General features: G+C 46.6%; 1 protein-coding gene across 2 annotated transcripts in view; it reads left to right on the top strand.

The window, feature by feature from the left end:
- Nucleotides 1–15,265, top strand: part of CLEC16A (C-type lectin domain containing 16A) — a gene marked incomplete at its 3' end in the record, with an annotated part of 207,021 nt that overhangs the window by 61,302 nt on the left and 130,454 nt on the right. For both annotated transcript variants that reach the window (XM_082857533.1, XM_082857532.1), the window contains exons 11-12: nt 7,830–7,959; nt 11,853–11,953. In XM_082857533.1, the coding sequence (XP_082713659.1) occupies nt 7,830–7,959; nt 11,853–11,953 (231 nt within the window). The remainder of the gene's footprint in view (nt 1–7,829; nt 7,960–11,852; nt 11,954–15,265) is intronic.

Below are 15,265 nucleotides of genomic sequence, written 5' to 3'. Positions count from 1 at the left end.
CACGTAAGTTAAGCGGAAAAAAACCTTCTTGACCGTATTTCCTCATGCGATTCTCTACTTAAACGTAAGGAAAGCATTCTGTTTTTAAAGCAAATTGTGACAGGCAGTGAAAAGTGGATGCTGTACAATAATGTGGAACGGAAGAGACCGTGGGGCAAGCAAAATGAACCACCACCCGCCACACCAAAGGCTGGTCTTCATCCAAAGAAGGTGATGTTGTGTATATGGTGCGATTGGAAGGGAGTCCTCTATGACCTTTTTCCAGAAAACCAAACAATTAATTCCAACAAATACTACTCCCATTTAGGCCAACTGAAAGCAGCAAAAAAGCATCGAGAATTAGTCAACAGAAAACGCATAATCTTCCATCAGGATAATGCAAGACTGCATGTTTCTTCGATGACCAGGCAAAAACTGTTATATCTTGGCTGGTAAGTTCCAATTCATCTGCAATATTCACCAGACATTGCACCTTCAGATTTCCATTTATTTCGGTCTTTACAAAATTCTCCTCATGGAAAAATTTTCAATTCCCTGGAGACTGTAAAAGGCACCTGGAACAGTTCTTTGCTCAAAAAGATAAAAAGTTTTGGGAAGATGGAATTATGAAGCTGCCTGAAAAATGGCAGAAGGTGGGGAACAAAATGGTAAATATGTTGTTCAATAAAGTTCTTGGTGAAAATGAAAAATGTGTCTTTTATTTTTACTTTAAAAACCGAAGGAGCCTTTTGGCCAACCCAATAAACTGGGTGCAGCCACTGTGGAAAACAGTATGGATATTCCTTTAAAAACTAAAAATAGTTTTACCATATGAACCAGCAATCCCACTCCTGGGCATACATCCAGAAAGAACAAAAATCCTGATTGGAAAAGATACACATACCCCAATGTTCATAACAGCACTATTTACAATACCCAAGACATGGAAGCAACCTAAGTGTTCATTAGCAGATGAATGGGTAAAGATGTGGTGTATATGTGCAATGGAATATTACTCAGCCATAAAAAAGAATGAAATAATGCCACTTGCAGCAACACAGATGGACCTAGAGATTATCATACTAAGTGAAGTAAGTCAGACAGAGAAAGACAAATATCATATATCCCTTATACATGGAATCTAAAAAATGCAAATGAACTTATTTACAAGACAGACTCACAGACATAGAAAACAAACTTACGGTTACAAAAGGGTAAGTGGTGGGGAGGGATAAATTAAGAGTATGAGATCAACAGATATACACAACGGGACCTACTGTATAGCACGGGGAACTATATATTCAATATCTTGTAATACCCTGTAATGAAAAAAAATCTGAAAAAGAATATATATATGTTCAAGAATATATATATGTGTGTGTACTTTGCTGTACACCTGAAACTAACACAATATTGTAAGTCAACCATACTTAAGTTAAAAAAAACTCCCCCTTAGATATGGCATTCATTGATGATTCTTGCTGACCCAGTCTTTACCAGGATGGTGGTACAATGTTGGTTTTCCAGTGTCAGCACTCGGTATTCCATTGTAAGCAAGATTCCTCCCTTCCTCCCACTCATTTATTTATTTATCTATCTCTTCTTGGCACAGACTCATGGATTCCAGTTTTTTAGTGCTTTATATTTCATTACTGTGTTTAACTAATTTGATACTCAAATCATCCCAGATTTGGCCCTTGAGAACCCTTTCAAGCTGGCTCCTATATCTTTGTGATCTGCCCCCATCATTTTTTTTCAATCAGTCCTGACACTTTCTGTCATAACAAGGTATTCAAGGTTCATTTCCCACCTACTGTGCCCTTCCTCAGGGTTCATTTCTCTGAAAAGCCCTGGTTCCTTTCAATGGGTGATGGTGTTAGAGGCCAAGATCTGGGCACCAGATGTGCTCATGACTACGTGGGGTGTCTTGCTTTTTGGCCCTTTCAATGCACAGAGCTAGGAAATATGTGCGTGTATGTATACAAAATACACATTACCGATTCCTCCAATTCCAGTCAATTCCCAGAGGGTCCTTTCTTGCCTTCTCCCCCTCCAGATTTGGATGTCTCTTCTTTTACAGCGAGAGCCCTGGCTCCCAGTGACATCAAAACATTTACGATTTGCTCAATCCTATAATACATCTTTTAAAAGTTCCAGAACTGTTCATTGTTTGATAAATAAAGAGTTCAGGGTTGTTTGCAGTTTCCTGCTCCCCACCACCACCAAATACTTCATGTATCCCCAGTCCACAAATTGAGGGTATAGAGTCAAGTATTGTGTCATGAACTACTTGGATCTGTCTGCCTTGCCTTTCTTTTCCCCCTTCAGGATAGGTATGGTATTCATTTGAAATATATTTTGGTCTTTTTGTTTGTTTGTTTGTTTGTTTTAGTTTAGGGTTCTCCCTTCTCATTCATATTGATTTAATTTCTTTTTTTTTAATAATTTGGAATGTTAACAAACTCAAAACTTTTGCAAAAGGGTTTGTACAAAGAAGTGTCCTTCCTCCCACATTCTCTCCATCCTGTTCCCCTCCCTCTTGTAGATAACTAACTTATTGTTCTCTGGAATATCCTTCCTGCACTTCTTTGTGTAAAAAGCAGCAGAGGTAGGTATGCTTCCTTATTTTCCCTTCTTTCTTAGATGCAGGGTGTAGCCCACGGTGTATGCTCTTTGGCACTTGGCTCTCTTCACTTAGCACTATCTCCGGAAATCACTCCGTATCAGTTCACCAGCGATCTTCCTCATTCCTTTCCCAGCTGCACTGTGCATACTATAGTTGATTCAACCAATCTTTATGCTCAGACATTTAGGTAGTTTCCAGTATTTTGTAATTACAAGTAATAGTGCACTGAATACCCTTGTAAGTGTGCATTTTTATATCGTTGGAGGTGTATCTTCCAGATAAATTCCTGCGAGTGGGATTGCTCAATTGAAGGATATAGGAGTGATTTAAAGTTTTCGTTGAAAATGTATTTAAGTAAAAAAAAAAAAAAAAGTGGGAGTTCAAATAAAATGATTAATAACAAATAGTACAAGCAACACACAGACATGGCAGGAATTGTAAAGGCAGGCAAATGACTGAAGTTTGAGCAAAACTGGGCTAGAGTGTTGCTGCAGTCCCTTCAGACTCCAAAACAGAAACCTGGTGGGGTGGGAGCTCATGGTAAAGAACCTAATAACTGAGGGTCAGATGGAGCCCCCTGGGAATTCATCATCAGCACCTGGGTCCTGGCCTCAGGGACCATCAGTGGAAATCTGTGTCCACGTGAGCCCACTGTTCTGCTTTCCCTGGTGGCGGCAGCGTGACGAATGCACCTTGGGAGGGGAGCTAGGCCTCTCTGAGGCAGGTGTAGTGTCAGCAGAGAGGTGTGGCAGTGGGGGCCCACAAGGCTGTGCAGAACCATGCCGGACCTCCTGGTGTGGCATAAAGAGGGGTGCCCTTTGACCCTCGATCACCAAGACAGGCCAGATGCTCTTCGGCAGCCACTTTTGAAGATGGCTGTAGAATCCATTTTGGAACGGTGAGAATCTGGCGAGACCCTCTCCTCAAAAACCTATTACCCACTCCTCTCATGCCCACATAGCATTTTGCATACAGTTGCAGGGAGCTGGCAGACCTAGGTAAGCATCACTACTTTTAAGAGTTGTCTGGATAAAATTGTTTAAAAGAAGGGGAAAAACCTGTTTGGCTTTGAAAGAAGCGTTGTGTATTTTACCTAGAAAACTAAGTGGAGCAGCTCATCCCACAGCCATGCCAGCTGGAGGAGGAGTATGTCGGGGGAACAGGGGCGCAGCTGTGAGAACCAGGGTGCCACAGCCGAGGTTCAGAAACCTCCTTGTGCATGGAGATTCCCTTGTGGGCCTGGTTCTGCACCAGGACATGACCTAGGAGGTGGGAGGGGGAGCAGGCTTGGCTTCTGCTGCTGCTTTTCTAGCTGTGTTGAGTCATACTTCTGGGTTTCTGTTTCTTCAGATTCAGTATTCAGGACCAAACTAGTGGGTTTCAGGCCATTGTGTGGGAAGCTCCAGAATTCCAGAAAGGAGCTTTAGGGGCCTCTGTGGAGGCCGTGAGGGAACCCGTGGTTGGAGATGTTCGGGCACCCGCCCACCCACTCTGTACCTGGAGCCGCTCTGCTCTCACCTCCTACCATGGTGGTGCCCTGGGAAGTTGTCATTCAGAATTAACATGCACCTGCTCAGCAAAGTTTGGTGAGCACTCGACTGGGTTGTCTTTAACCTCTCCTCTATTCCAGAATTCTCAGAGTCCAGGGAGATTAAGAAGCCAAAAAGGGACAACCATGTCACAGCAGGTGGAGGCACTAGGGCTTGGCCCCGGAACCTTGGGGAGTCCTTGGAGCTGAGTTCCTGCTGTGTCAGCCAGGCAGTCGAGGAGGAAGGGGGCCTCGCAGCAGTATGGGAAGCAGGTCAAAGGTCACAGGGCAGAAGCCGGAGACTGGCACCATCATCTCACTTGGTAGTCTTCAGATGTCTTTGATGACATGCCCTAGTAGTAAACAGAAATAAATGCATTATTGAGCATGCATCTCCCCAATAGATATACATTTATTATAAACTGTACATATCTGTATTAATGTACAAATGTTATGTACATCATAACACAGAGTAGATTTTTAAAAGATGATAATTAAAAATAAAAGAGGTACTGCCTAGCGAATCATCTGGCATACCCACTGAAGTGTGTCTGCGCCCCACTTTGGAGAAGACGGGGGTAGTTGGGCGGCATCTGAAGGAGGCTGGTGGAGGGGAGGATGCGAGTACGAGAGAGAATGGTGCTTCTCAGACAGCAGTCTGCAGCGCCTCCCGCCCTTTGCCGTGGCCGCAGGCTGCGTGGACTGCTGTTTACTCCGTAGCTCTTGGTGAATTGATTCACTTGTTTTTTCTTAAATTTAGCTTCATCCTAAGCAGTAACATCCACAAAAGAACAGGTTTTGTGTGCAGCTAGAATTTTCTTCTAATGCACATTAAAATAAATACAAAACTATGCAGGCACATTCCACTTAAAAATCATGTGTCAGCCCCCACCTGTGTGAGAGGGTTGGCCCTGTGGGAGACTCTGATCTGTGGTGTCTGACTCCAGACCACATTGGGAGGGAAGGGCCTGGTGCAGGCAAGCCCCCTCCTCCGGGTCCGGGCCCACGTGGGCATGTGGGGATGCAGTCCTCAAGCCAGAGGATAGTTGCAAGCACGGTCACGCCTAACAGAGTCCCAGAAAGGTGGCGAGGATGCGACATCCCCCGGTGAAGGCACTGTGCACACACTGATCGCAGGCTGAGTGGGGCGCCCTGCACGCCACAGCTGCCGTGCATCATTGCCAGCCCTGCCTGCCACCAAAACCACCCCCGGTGGCCTGTCATCCATTGCTCCACTCCAGAGATGTGTAGTGAGCACTTGCCGTGTGCCAGGCCCTGGACTAGACACTGGAGTTCTGGTGGAGAACAAGACAGATAAGGCAGCTACTCTCAGGAAGCCCACATCCTAGTTGGGGAAGGCAGACAAGAAACAAGCAAACCAGTAAATAGAAAACAGAAAATCCAGGTGCAGGTTTCCCCCCCGGGATCCAAAAGTAGAGTGGTCCTATGAAACCTTTTGGAGGGCAAGATGGCGTAAAGCCAAGACGCAATTACCTTAGACATATCTTGGTAACAGATTCACAAAATAAATGGAGGTAAAGCACCAATGCTCCCAGACACAGTTCAGAGCCACGGCAGCTTGACGCTGAGGTGCTGAGTGGGGTTCCCGGGAAGGAGCTTGGCGGGGCCGCTCCCGCTGCATGGGGTGCCTGCCGCCTCTGTAACGGTTGCTGCAACACCAACGCTCAATGCTATTTCTGCTTTTTGCCTATTTTTGTAAAAGGGAAAATCCTTTTCAGGTTTCTTTTGGTTAGAAAAAGAGGTACTAATGTAGGTCTTTCATAAAAGCGAAGTGGCCTAAAGCAAACTTTTCGAAAAGGTGGGGATACCTGTAGTTATACATGCTATAAAGTAAAATCAAGATGGGGGAGGGGACAGATCTATACAGGAGAATTCCCAGTAACTTATGTAGCTGTTCCTCCCTCAGGGAGACAGAACAGAACTCCTTAATCCTTAAGTGTGGGCTGTGCTTAATGACTTGCTTCCAAAGGGTGTGGGATGCAAGGAGGAGGAAAAGTCACTTTCCAGTGGAGAAACTTGACCAACATTCTCTTGGCCAAATGACTCAGATGAGCATCCGCAGCCATAAGTCATGTCCGTAGCCTGTGCCCTTGATAGGATGTGATGAGAGGAGCACTGCCCCTCTGCGGTCTTCCTCCCAGAAACCCGTAACCCCAGTCTAATTATCAGAAAGACGTCAGTCAGAATGCCCCAGATTGAGGGGCATGCTACAAAATGAAGACCAGTCTCCTCAAACTGTAAGGAAGGAAGGTCTGAGAAACCGTCACAACCGAGAGGAGCCTAAGGAGATATGACAGCTGGGTATAACGTGATATCCAGGATGGGATCCTAGAATAGAAAAAGGGTATTAGGGAGAAACTAAGGAAGTCTGAATGAAGTATGGAGTTTAGTTCATGATAACTAAAAGAGGTAAAGGAAAAACCAGTGGGGAGGGTGTCTGAGAAGACGTCTCTGAGATGGTGATGTTTGAACTGAGCCCCGAATAATGTGATTGAGTTGTGCCTGGGTAGGGAGGACTGGGGTGAGAGCGTTCCAGGCAGAGCAGACAGCTCTGTAAAGATCCTGGGGCAGAAACAAACTCACTCCGGTCAAAGACAAGTGGGAAGGAAGCTCAGCACAGCTGGCGGGGCGGGGAGGGCCCCGAGGTGAGGTCAGAGGTGGACGGGGGCCAGGCCGTGCGAGGCCTTGATATCATGAATGGCATTTGGATTCCATCCCGAGTGTGATGGGAAGGCAGAAGGGGACCTGGGCTAATTTCCACTTAAAATCACTTCATTCGGTGTGGACCACAAACTAAGGGGGCGAGAAGAGAAGCAGAGGCCACGTGGGAGGCACGAGTCCAGGGGAAGACGATGACAAGGCCGTGGCAGAGCCCAGGTCCGCGGCCCATCATTCCTGAACAGAGAGGCAGATTCACATTTCATCCTCTGTTTCCCCTCATCATGTCTCCCGAAGATGGGGGGCATTACCTGAACTCTGGGTTCTAAGAACTAAGTATTTGAAGGTCCACACCTGTGCATCAAGGAACTCTGTAACAGGACACCTCACGGCACAACAACCGTCCACCTCTAACTCAGGATGTTTTCCTTTGTTGGTTCAGACCTTTTTCTCAAAATGAAAGTGTGCACCGTGCTCAAGTCAGGTGCTACAAAAGTTGCCCCTACTTAATTGGGAAAAATAAAACGGGGTCCCTCCCCCTCTCTGCTTTCTGGAAGTTGTTAAGTGGGAAGGGAAAACAAACGCTTCAGTCATGTCAGAGCCTTTCTACAGTGTAAACAGTTTCAGAATGTTTTCAGTGAATTTGGTTATGTTTTATTAACCACGTATCATTTCTTCCACGCTCCTCAACTCCTCTGGGAAGGAAGCATGGTGTCAATAAAGTAGAATAAATAACTGTTGAAGAAAAAAATCTTGAAATAAATCATTGCGATCTGTGCTTTCTTGTCAAAATCAGGGCCCCATTTCTCAACGCTACCAAGATGAAAGGAGAGAGAGGTTCAGGCCTCGGTCTTATTTCCCCCCAGCGTGCGTATTGCAGGGGCCCCACCGCCGCCGTCGAGCGTTTGCTGGACGCGTGCGGAGCAGTCTGCCAGGCTCCTTCTTGAGCACGAGAGTATCTGTAAAGCTCGGTCTGGGGCCTTGTGGGCTCATCCTGGTGTCTGTGTTTGCTTCCAGAGATAGAGATGGTAATCATGGAGCGCAGCAAGCTCCCGGAGCTGGCGCCCAGCACCTCGGTGCAGGAGCAGAACACCACGGACGAGGAGAAGAGCGCCGCCACTGGCCTGGACAGCGTCCAGTGGAGCAGGTAGTCGCCAGGGCTGCGGGAGGGCTGCCCCCGAGCCAGCCATTGGGGGCTGGGGGTAGGGCACCGCTGCTCAGTCTCTGGGATGTTGTGGAAGGGGGTGCCTTGGCCGGGTGCCCACAGAGGATAAGCCAGGCCTCTTCCTGCCCCCGGCCCCTGCCGATGGCCTCTTCTGCCTCCCGGCCAAGCCGTTATGCTTCTCCACCAGAGACACGGCTCCTCTCGAGAGGCCACAGGGACACAGCTGGCCCTCAAGGCCGTGGTATTCGCCCCTTGGAATGAATGACCGAGGCATGGCACTACCACCCCAAGCACTTCGGTGCTGGGCCGCGTCCTAACGAGTGTGGCCTTGTACCAGCCACTCCTGGCCATACTCTGCTGTTCCCAGAAAGGATCCCCTTGGGGGAAGCGTTTGGATTTCATTTGCTGCCGCCATGTGCACCACCGTCCGTAGGGCCTGACCTCGTGACTCAGCCGGCACGATTCAATGCTGGATTTAACGCTGCTGTCCACCTTCAACTTCTTGCCTGATTGTTCATTTCAGTGATGGCTGCCCAAACTACATCCTCTGAAAGCTTCCAGATGCCACATTGCCTGCAGCCTTGCTGTAGCACCACCCCTTCCAGAAGGAATTGGGTGGAGGGCTGCTCCTGAAGTTGCAGCAAACTGTTAGGAGGGCTTCTTCATCCTTATCAGATGGCCCTACTGCGCAGATGCCTGCAATAACCTCCTAATCCCATATTAGTGGTAATAAATGCACAGCAACATGGTTTCTCTGTCAGCCTGCAAGGCATTCACTTCCTGAACTCTCACGGTGGGGTGGATGAAACACACACACACACACACACACACACACACACACACACACACACACACACACACACACACACACACACACACACACACACACCCTATTTATTAATGCAACTTAAAGACTCGAAGCAGGCTAATTTTTTCCTCTGTGTCTTGTTTACCTCTTTCTTGGCACGTGTTTCAATTGTCTAACAGACAGGATTAATTTTTATCAGTTGCACAGGGAAGCCACTTTTAGTTTTGGTTAAATAAAAGCCATTGCAGCACAATGTGGGCCGTCAGTTGTACTGACAAGGACCTTTCTGATTTTGTGTTGTGACAACAAAATGTGACACCTGAAGCTCTGAAAATTAAGAAAATCATTCTAAACACAGAAAGGGAGGGGGAAGCAACCTTTAGGTGCTTGCATGGCTTTAATTTGAATATGAATCATTGAAAAACCAAAACTGACATGTCGTGGGGGATGCTTAGGCTAATGTAGGCGCATCTACTTAATAGAATATTAGCGGCTGCTTTTCCATGAATACTGTCATGATGTGTTCAGTTTCTTAGGATCTAATAAATGGAAACAGCACGTATTTTGCATAGTATGGTAATACTGTAGCTTTCCTAAAGGAGGAAAAATACCCATGTATTGTCAAAAACAAAAAGTCAAGCGACCAGAAAGTTACGTTGGAGTGTTGGAGCTGAGACTTCTTTTTTTCCTGAATTTTAATGAAGAGAGGGGTTTTCTTAGAGTTGATTGAGATTGTTTCTTAACTTTCGGTGACCTTGTCATCTTCTACCACGTGGTTCATAATGGAAGCTGATCCTGTGTCTTAAGTTGGGCCACATGCAGATTTGTGACCCCCAGGGACTCTGGGCAGGAGCTGCGCTCTGCTCTGAGACCAGGTGCTAGGGAGAGACTGTCCCTGGTGTAGAGTTGCCAATACCTTTGCAAAGGTATTGAGTTGTTGGCTGTCAGAGACACCGCCACGGACTTCTGTCCTCTCACCTGCACTGAGCCAGGAGGAGGGCACTGAGGGTGAGGGAGGGGACAGTTTGTCCTTGACATGAATTGGATCTTGACATTGGTCTATTTGTCCAAAGAAACAGCATAGTACAAAGTGGAACTGTCCTTATATTTGCCATACACTGTGGGCTGTATCTGCATTCATGGTTAAATATAGGCGTAAGAAACCAGAAACCATTCACAACATTCTCTCTTTTCTTTAAAAAAAAAAAAAATCCTTTTAAAATTTAAAAAGTAATATACATTCAAAAATGTAAAAAAGCTTGAAAAGTATAAAGAAGGGAAAAAAGCTCTCCATAATTCAAAGGCAGGTGTTATTAGCATTTTGGTGATTTCCTGCCAGTCAGTTTTCAGTGCCAATATAGTGGGAATTCTGCCCTTCTTCTCCCCAATAGCTTATACCCCCAATAGCCATGTATATTACTTTTTATTCTTGGTTTTCTCTAATATCAAACCCCAAGCATCTTTTTCACTTTATTGTACTCTTAGTAAACAAAATTCTAATGGCTTCATAATACTTCGTCTCATGCAAGATGGTATATCCACTGAGCCCTCCCTCTGCTACTGGGCATTTGGTTATTCTTATTATTCCCAAAGGAAAATACAGTCCAAATTCCAAGCAGCTGGCTTACAAGAAAGTGTTTTATACTTTATCCTGCTCTTACGTTTGGAAGCGTTATTGCTAGGGGCTTAGAAAAAAACAGATCCACACGTGGCAAAACTATTCACGCATTTGAATGGTGATGACAGGTCGGGGGCTCCAGAAAAATAGAGCCTGAACATAAATGTTCCTTAAAAGTTTCTTCCTTTAATTTCTGTGTGTCACGTGTTTGTTTGAAATGTTATGACAAGTGCGTTTCACTGCTTCTGCATTTTTCAATATAATATTTTGAATCGGTGATACATTTGTGGAGTATCAAAATTCAAAAAAGTATAAAATGTTTTGCAGTGAATAGTCTCCCTGTTTCTCTGCTGCACCATCTCGCCCCCCCACTTCCCCGCCCAGTCAGCAGTGTTGACAGTAGCTTGTGTCCTTCCAGGGGTAAAGTGTGCCCTTGGTCACTCATCGAGTTGCTGTGTTCTCTTGGCTTCAACCTGGCATCCGGGGGCAGCCGCAGACAGTCATGGGATCAGAGCCTCCTGCCTACAGGCCAGATCTGTGCATACTCTATTATCCTCGTGTTGAAGAGTCTTTCCGGGCCAGGCCCTTCACCTGGAAGGGCAGCATTTAGGGTGTGCGGTTTGTGATATTTGCAGCCACTCTATAGATCTCACCCACAAAGCATCAGGCGAGAGACTTCCTATCGATCCCTTCCAGTCCGGGAAGGTCAGCCCAAGAAATCACTGGGCCAGGACCTGCCAAAGTGAGATCGTGGAGAAGTGCCTTTGGAATACTCAAAATAGAAATCCAACAGCAGCTCTCATGTATGAGCACTTTCCACCCTGTGCCTGGGCCTGTGTTAAATGCCTCTCTGTTTTCATTTCACTTGAATCTTCACTGTAACCCCGAAGGGTTTAATCCCTACCTTGCAGATGGGGGAAAGCTTTAGGTAATGTACCCAAGGGTTTGCAGCTAAGTAGAGGCAGAATCAGAAGTCGAACCCAGGCAGTTCTTGCTCCAGGGTCCACATTCTAAAATTGTTCAGACTTGTTGGTACCTTGTCTGCTAGTGTGAGTCTATTACATTGCCCCGTTTTCTTCATTCTCTTGCCACTCTTTGAAGTGATGATGTGGCGTGTCCATTCTCTGTCTGCCCCCCTGGCATGGAAGTGCCACAAGACCAGAGACTTGGTATTATTTATCCCCAGTGTCTGGGACAGCGGGTGAACGATGCCGAGTGATTAAGTGGTTGGTTCGTTCCTTAGTCGGTTTACCCTGGAGACGACAGCTTCGCACGGGCGGGGCCTGCCTCTCAGTCCCCTTTGTGTCCTCCAGGCCTGGTGCTGGACTGGGCACACAGCGGATGTGCTGCATGCTGGCGGTGGGGCTGTAAAGGGCTAAGGCAGCTGCTTCCCGTGTGCAGGTGAGGCTCGTGCGTGCCACGAGGCTCATGCGTGCCCCTCTTTTCCAGACCCTTCCTGGATATGGTGTACCATGCCCTAGACAGCCCAGATGACGATTACCACGCGCTCTTCGTGCTCTGCCTCTTGTACGCGATGTCTCATAACAAAGGTAAGCTGCTCAGCTTGTCCGCCTTCAGGGAAAAGGAAAGCTGCTTTCCTTGAAGAATTTCCTTTCTGGTTTTGGCAGACTCCCACAGGACTTCTCTTCAACCTCGTTAGAATTTCTCAGGTGCTTTTCTACAGACTAAAGCCGCGGGAATCGGTTACTCAGGCAGCACGGGGCTGGGGCAGGCAGAGGGGGAGTTTCAAGTGTTGACCGTCCAACCCAGCATGACTGTTCGCACTGTGCTTTGCTTTCCACCCCTTGGTTTACAACTGACTTAGGCTTCCTACCTCTTTCCTAACATCAGAACAGAAATCAGTCAAATTGTAATCTTGGTTTTGCTATTTATAAAAGTTGATGTGTTGTTCTGGGTTCAGAGCTAAAATAGACTCTGAGTGGATTGTGTGGAAGCGTAGGTTTCCTTTCTGAAGAAAGGTGTGGTTCTCTGGCTTCCCTTGTTGAGGCCGAGTGGTCAGGATCAGACTCCCGCGGAGCTGACAGATTTGATTAGAATCCATTCATTTACTTCCTCTCTGAGAACAGTCGCTGGTGTGTGTGCCACCTGGCTTGACACGGGCAAGTTCTCAAAGCACCACATCAGAATCTCTTTGAAGAAGTCAAGAATATTCCTCTGGCCCCTGCCAAGTGCTGGGCTTGGCATAGATGAGACTTTGCATCAAGTGTTGTTTTAGTAGGTTTTTCATGAGCTTATTGGGAGGTAGTTGGAGGTGGGTTTTACTAAGACAGCCTATGCCTGGAGTCATTTAGAAAGCACTCAACATAAAGTATGTACTTACTCTTAAATCATTAATCATGATAAGTTGATTAGTGGCAACAGGAAATATAGTGAGAGGCCTCCTCTCTCATTTGTCCTCCAGTGCTCTTCTTCACAGGCAGTTCACGTTAACAGTTTCTTGTGTGTCTTTTTAAAGATATCCATGCAAACCCAAGTACAAGTGTACATTATTTTATTTATGTGGGTTCCCCCCTCCCTGCCCAACGCGGAGGTTCATTCTTTATCGTCTGTTTTGTGCCTTGTTTTTCTCACATCATCATGTATCAACACGTCACTTCCCATGCCTATAGAGCTGCCTCATGCTTTTTAATCCTGTGTCTGTGCCATCACTTAGTGTGCCATCCCCTTACTGAATGACACTCAGTCCATTTCCAGGCTTTTCCCACTAGAGACAGGACCGGCCATGATGGCTCTTCTCCTGTATAAGTCATCGTGCTCACGTGCAAGGGTGTAGGTCTAGCCCGAGACTTCCCTAAAGGATGCCTAGCAAGCTCCGAATCCTCCGTCCACAATCTCGTTCACTCCCATGGCTTCTGCGACTCCCTCCAGCTCCTGCCTTGGTGACTGGCACACGGGAGCCCTCAGTTAGTGGGAGTAAACAGAACTCCAAGCCTGACCGATGGGAGTCGGTCCCACCCGTGGATTGCCTGCCGTTCCCCCGACCCTCACCTTCCATGCCCGCCTCACTCCAGCCCTGCAGTCTGAACTCCTGACCCTTGCACGCTGGAGACTTCTACCTAGGTGATTGAGCAACACTTTGAAACAGTCTGTCTACACCACACTCATCCCCCCAAAATATACCCTGACCTCATCACACTTCCTGCCATTTCTGGTTCAGTTGAAATTGCCAGCCAAGGTTGAAACTGCCACGACCTTTAACTCTTTCCCTCCTTTGATCCCAGCATTGAGTCATCAGGTGTTGTCATTTCTCCCTCTTCAGCCTATCTGATCAGCAGAATTTAACTGAGCACAACTCAGTGCCTGGCTCTAAGTTAGGTGCTGGGGGCGAGAACCAAAGGCACAAGAGCAAGAGAGATATGAGCACGTCATCCCGGTGGCCATTATCGCAGCCTCCCCGAGGGGTCGAACACACGGCCATTTTATAATCCATCCTCCACAGCACTGCCAGGTGATTCTCTGTAAGACTGTGTTGACCGTGTCCTTCCCCTTTTCAGAAACCTTTGGTGCTTTCTTCTCTCCCTTGAACTCCAGTCTCCTGTACCTGCCATTTTGAGTATCTGGATCGCACCCACCATTCTAACTTGACCTGATTCCACCAACTTCCCTGTCATAGACCCTTGGCTCTGGCCCAGGGAGTCAAACTTTACTACGCAGTGATTGAACTCTTGCATGGAGATAAACTTGCAGTGGCTGTCACCGTACTCACTGAACTCTTTAATATTCTTTTGGTTGCAAGGCGCGGAAACCACCTCACATTAACTTAACAAAGAGAGAGAGTCTTATAGGAAGGCCCCTGGGGCAGCTCATGGGATCCAAGAAGTTGCCGAAAAGCCAAGGGAAGGGCAGGACCAGCTCTGGGGACTTCCCTTAAGGTAGATCGTGTTGTGGGCCCATCAAATCCCAGGCAGGGAGACTGTCTCCGTTCAGGTTTCAAACTGTTGGGCAAGAGATCTCATTGTTCCAGGTTGGTGATATGTCTAACTCCAACAGTCAGTTATGGCTGGGGGTGGGGTGGGTGAGAGTCAGGGTCACATAGCACAGAGCTGGCTCCAGGGGTTTCAGCTCTGTGTCTGGAACTGCTCCCAGAGAAGGGAGCTTCTTTGGAAGGCTGGCAGCTACCCCAGTCAGAGCCAACACGCCTACCTGTTCTTGGCTGATCTGCCACCTTCTTGTATCCATCTGTTTTTTCCTGCCATTTTCTCTGCCGTAACATCACCACCTATTGAAATTCTGCTCAACTGTCAAGGGTCTGCTGAGAACTCACCTTCTCCTGGAATTTTCTCTGATCCCTTCAGGTGATACTCACTCTGGGTTAGTACCGCCTAGTGTGGCAGGCACATTTTATACTTTGCTGGATTTGATTTGCTAAAACTTTGTTAAGGATTTTTGCATCTGTGTTCCTGAGTGTTATTAGTCTGTGGTCTCCCTGTAATTCTCTTGTTTTGTTTGCTCTCAAGTTATGCTTACCTTATGAAATTAATTGGAAAGTATTCCCTCCTCCTGAATTTCTTGGAGGAGTTTTGGTAGAACTGGTATTATTTCTTCCTTTATTTTACTATTTGGTAGAATTCACCAGTGAAGCCATCTGGGCCTGGAGTTTTCTTTGAGAAAAGGTTTCAAAGTATTCAATTTCTATAGTAGATATTGGGCTATTAAAGCTTATCTGTTTCTTCTGTTCAAGTTTTGGTAGCTTGTGTCTTTCAAGGAATTTGTCATTTCATCTAAACTGTTGAATTTATTGGCATAAACTTTTTTACTATATTCCTTTATTATCCTCCTTTTTTTTTTTTTTTTTCATTTTTCCTTTTTTCTCGGTCGTGCTGTGCAGCATGTGGGATCTA

This window comes from Leucopleurus acutus, assembly GCF_964270905.1.
Source record: "Leucopleurus acutus genome assembly, chromosome: 16".
NCBI classification, from domain to species: domain Eukaryota; kingdom Metazoa; phylum Chordata; class Mammalia; order Artiodactyla; family Delphinidae; genus Leucopleurus; species Leucopleurus acutus.
This window is presented reverse-complemented; position numbering and strand designations above follow the sequence as displayed.